The following is a 2,348-nucleotide window of genomic DNA, read 5'->3' on the forward strand; positions in this document are numbered from 1 at the left end:
TGGCATTGCAAGGGATGGAGGTAGCACGGGGAAGGGGAGGGGACATGGTAGGGGATGGGTGGTGGCGGGGTAGGAGGAGTGAGGAGAGGCATGGCAGAGGTGTGGGTGGTGGCGTGGCAGAGGCGGGAAGGGGGAGGGTGGAGCTGGCGTGGCAGGGACGAGGAAGTGGAGAGGTCATGGCAGAGGGGTGGGTGGTGGTGGGGGTGGGGGAGGGTGGTGGGGCGTGGCAGAGGGGTGGGTGGCGGGGGGGGAGGGTGGCAGGGCGTGGCAGAGTTGTGGGGATGGTATGCATATATATAAGATATATATGTACTGTCATAATTTGTATAATGTAGTAGTTTGACGAGAATTCAGCTGAGTTTCTTGATAACCTGCCACACATACGTGTCTATCCACTTTAGGGGTGTTTGCTTGTTCCGCTCGTGTACAGGTGGCACTGCGATCGCACGTAAACCACGTTCGCTTGTTTCTCGCAGGTCACGAGAAGAAGCTCATGCTTGCGGTCAGGCAGCTCAAGGACATCAAGTCCGGCAAGGTCAAGCGCGCGACCTCTGCCGCTGCCGCCGCCGCGGACCGCCCGATGTCGTGCGAGATCCTCACCACGTCGCTGCCCCCTGGTGAGCAATCCCAGCGACGATTCGCCGTCGTCCTATCGTCGTTGTTGTTACGCAGGAGCGTTGTCGTTATATTATCCGTTTCATGAGTCTCAGACGCCATCTTGAAACTGGGATGCTTATTCACAGATTCACAGTCAGATTTCGTCTTTGATTAGGTCTTCATCAGCAGACCTCTACTGTCAGCTTCGGACAATATTTCCAAATGTTTATTTGAAAGCAAGTTTTCGATGTATGGCCTTTAAAGGGTACTACGGTCATACGATTTTCTATGGTAAAATATTTTTTTTTTAATTTTAATTTTTTTTATTAAAAGTGTTAAGACTAATGGGAATAAACAAATCGTAATTCTTACTGATAGATTGGGTTTCTCAATATGTTAAAAATTCAAAAAACTGGGAAGATTTTGAATTAATGTTTTCAACATTATTGCTTGCTATGGGCTATGTATGGGTCACGGAGTGTTATGAATTCCATCAACATTTTAAAGATAGCAAGTATATGCAGCAATATTAACATAAATGTGAAGCAAATTTATTATGATTTTGTGAAAGTGGAAATTTATCTTTTTATTTTTTTACTATTTACGGTGAAGTAATCATTTAATATCATCAACACAATGATGGGAAGTTTTTCCACACTCTATCTCTTTTTCTGAGTGCTACAGCAGATAGACGCGTAGTGTACCATTTTTCAAGTCTTTGGTAAATGACCGGCCGGCATGTTAAGCAAGCCCGATTCGATGCGAGGCGAGCACTTACTCATTGGGCCATCCGGTGCGGTTTGAGCTTGATGCTTTGATGGGCCATTGATTTTAATTTATACTTCGAAATTTGTTTCGATTGCAATGATTGACTAGTTAACGTGTGTGAATTTAATAATCGTTTTTTTTTATATCTTTTTTTATTCTTATTGCATCTATTCACCTTGACCTTCAGATTGCAACCATGTTCTCGTGACCCCATAGTGTTAACTTATTTGGTTCATTATATTATGCTCTTATGCATAATTATAATATGCTACTTATCCGCATATCTTACAACTTAAATCACCAATTTCACCATTGCACATCCTTTTATAATAGAGAATGAGAATTGTCGAGTCAGTGAGAAGAAAAACATAGGTGCGAAACATCTCACGTTGTTTACGTCCGTTGCCATAGTTCCCGGCTCGGCGCGTCTGTCCCAGCGATGGCTGTCGGCATCCACGTACTCGACTGAAGGAGATCACAGATCTTCGCGAAGGCGAGAACATCCGTGTCGCATGCGAGAGACCTAAGTTCACGCAGTTCGCACGTTCTCAGCGTCTGCGCCGAGGATGGCTTTGGTGTTTCACAAGCGATGCTCGCTAGAGGTGAGTAGAGGGTGAGCGGGCGAGAGGAGGGGCAGGAGGTGAGGCAGGGAGAAGCGGGAGGAAAGGGAGGGTGTTGGAGAGCGAAGGGGGAGGGGAGGAGGAAGGTGTTGGGGAGGAGGAGGAGCGGGAGGAGGTGTTGGGGCAGGAAGGAGGAGGGGGAGGGTAGGGATTGGGGAGGGAAGGCGCGGGGGGAGGGAGGTGTTGGGGAGGCAGGAGGAGGGAGAGGAAGGGATGTTGGGAGGAAAGGGATGACGGGAGATGAAGGAGGATGTTGGGAGGAAGGAGGAGGGCAGAGGCGGGACGGCTGTTTGGGATGAGGGGGGGCAGGAGGAGGTGTTGGGGAGGAATGGGGGAGGGGGGGTAGTAGTGGGTGGGGAGGAA

General features: G+C 48.6%; 1 protein-coding gene across 1 annotated transcript; it reads left to right on the forward strand.

The window, feature by feature from the left end:
• The first annotated feature begins 90 nt into the window (after nt 1-90).
• Nucleotides 91-1,926, forward strand: LOC106820329. The gene is made up of 3 exons (XM_014824854.1): nt 91-187; nt 477-617; nt 1,777-1,926. Exons 1-3 carry the CDS (start codon nt 91-93, stop codon nt 1,890-1,892), a joined length of 354 nt encoding a protein of 117 aa, XP_014680340.1. The 3' UTR covers nt 1,893-1,926.
• Nucleotides 1,927-2,348: the final 422 nt, after the last annotated feature.

This window comes from Priapulus caudatus, unplaced genomic scaffold (assembly GCF_000485595.1).
Source record: "Priapulus caudatus unplaced genomic scaffold, Priapulus_caudatus-5.0.1 Scaffold10987, whole genome shotgun sequence".
NCBI lineage: Eukaryota > Metazoa > Priapulida > Priapulimorpha > Priapulimorphida > Priapulidae > Priapulus > Priapulus caudatus.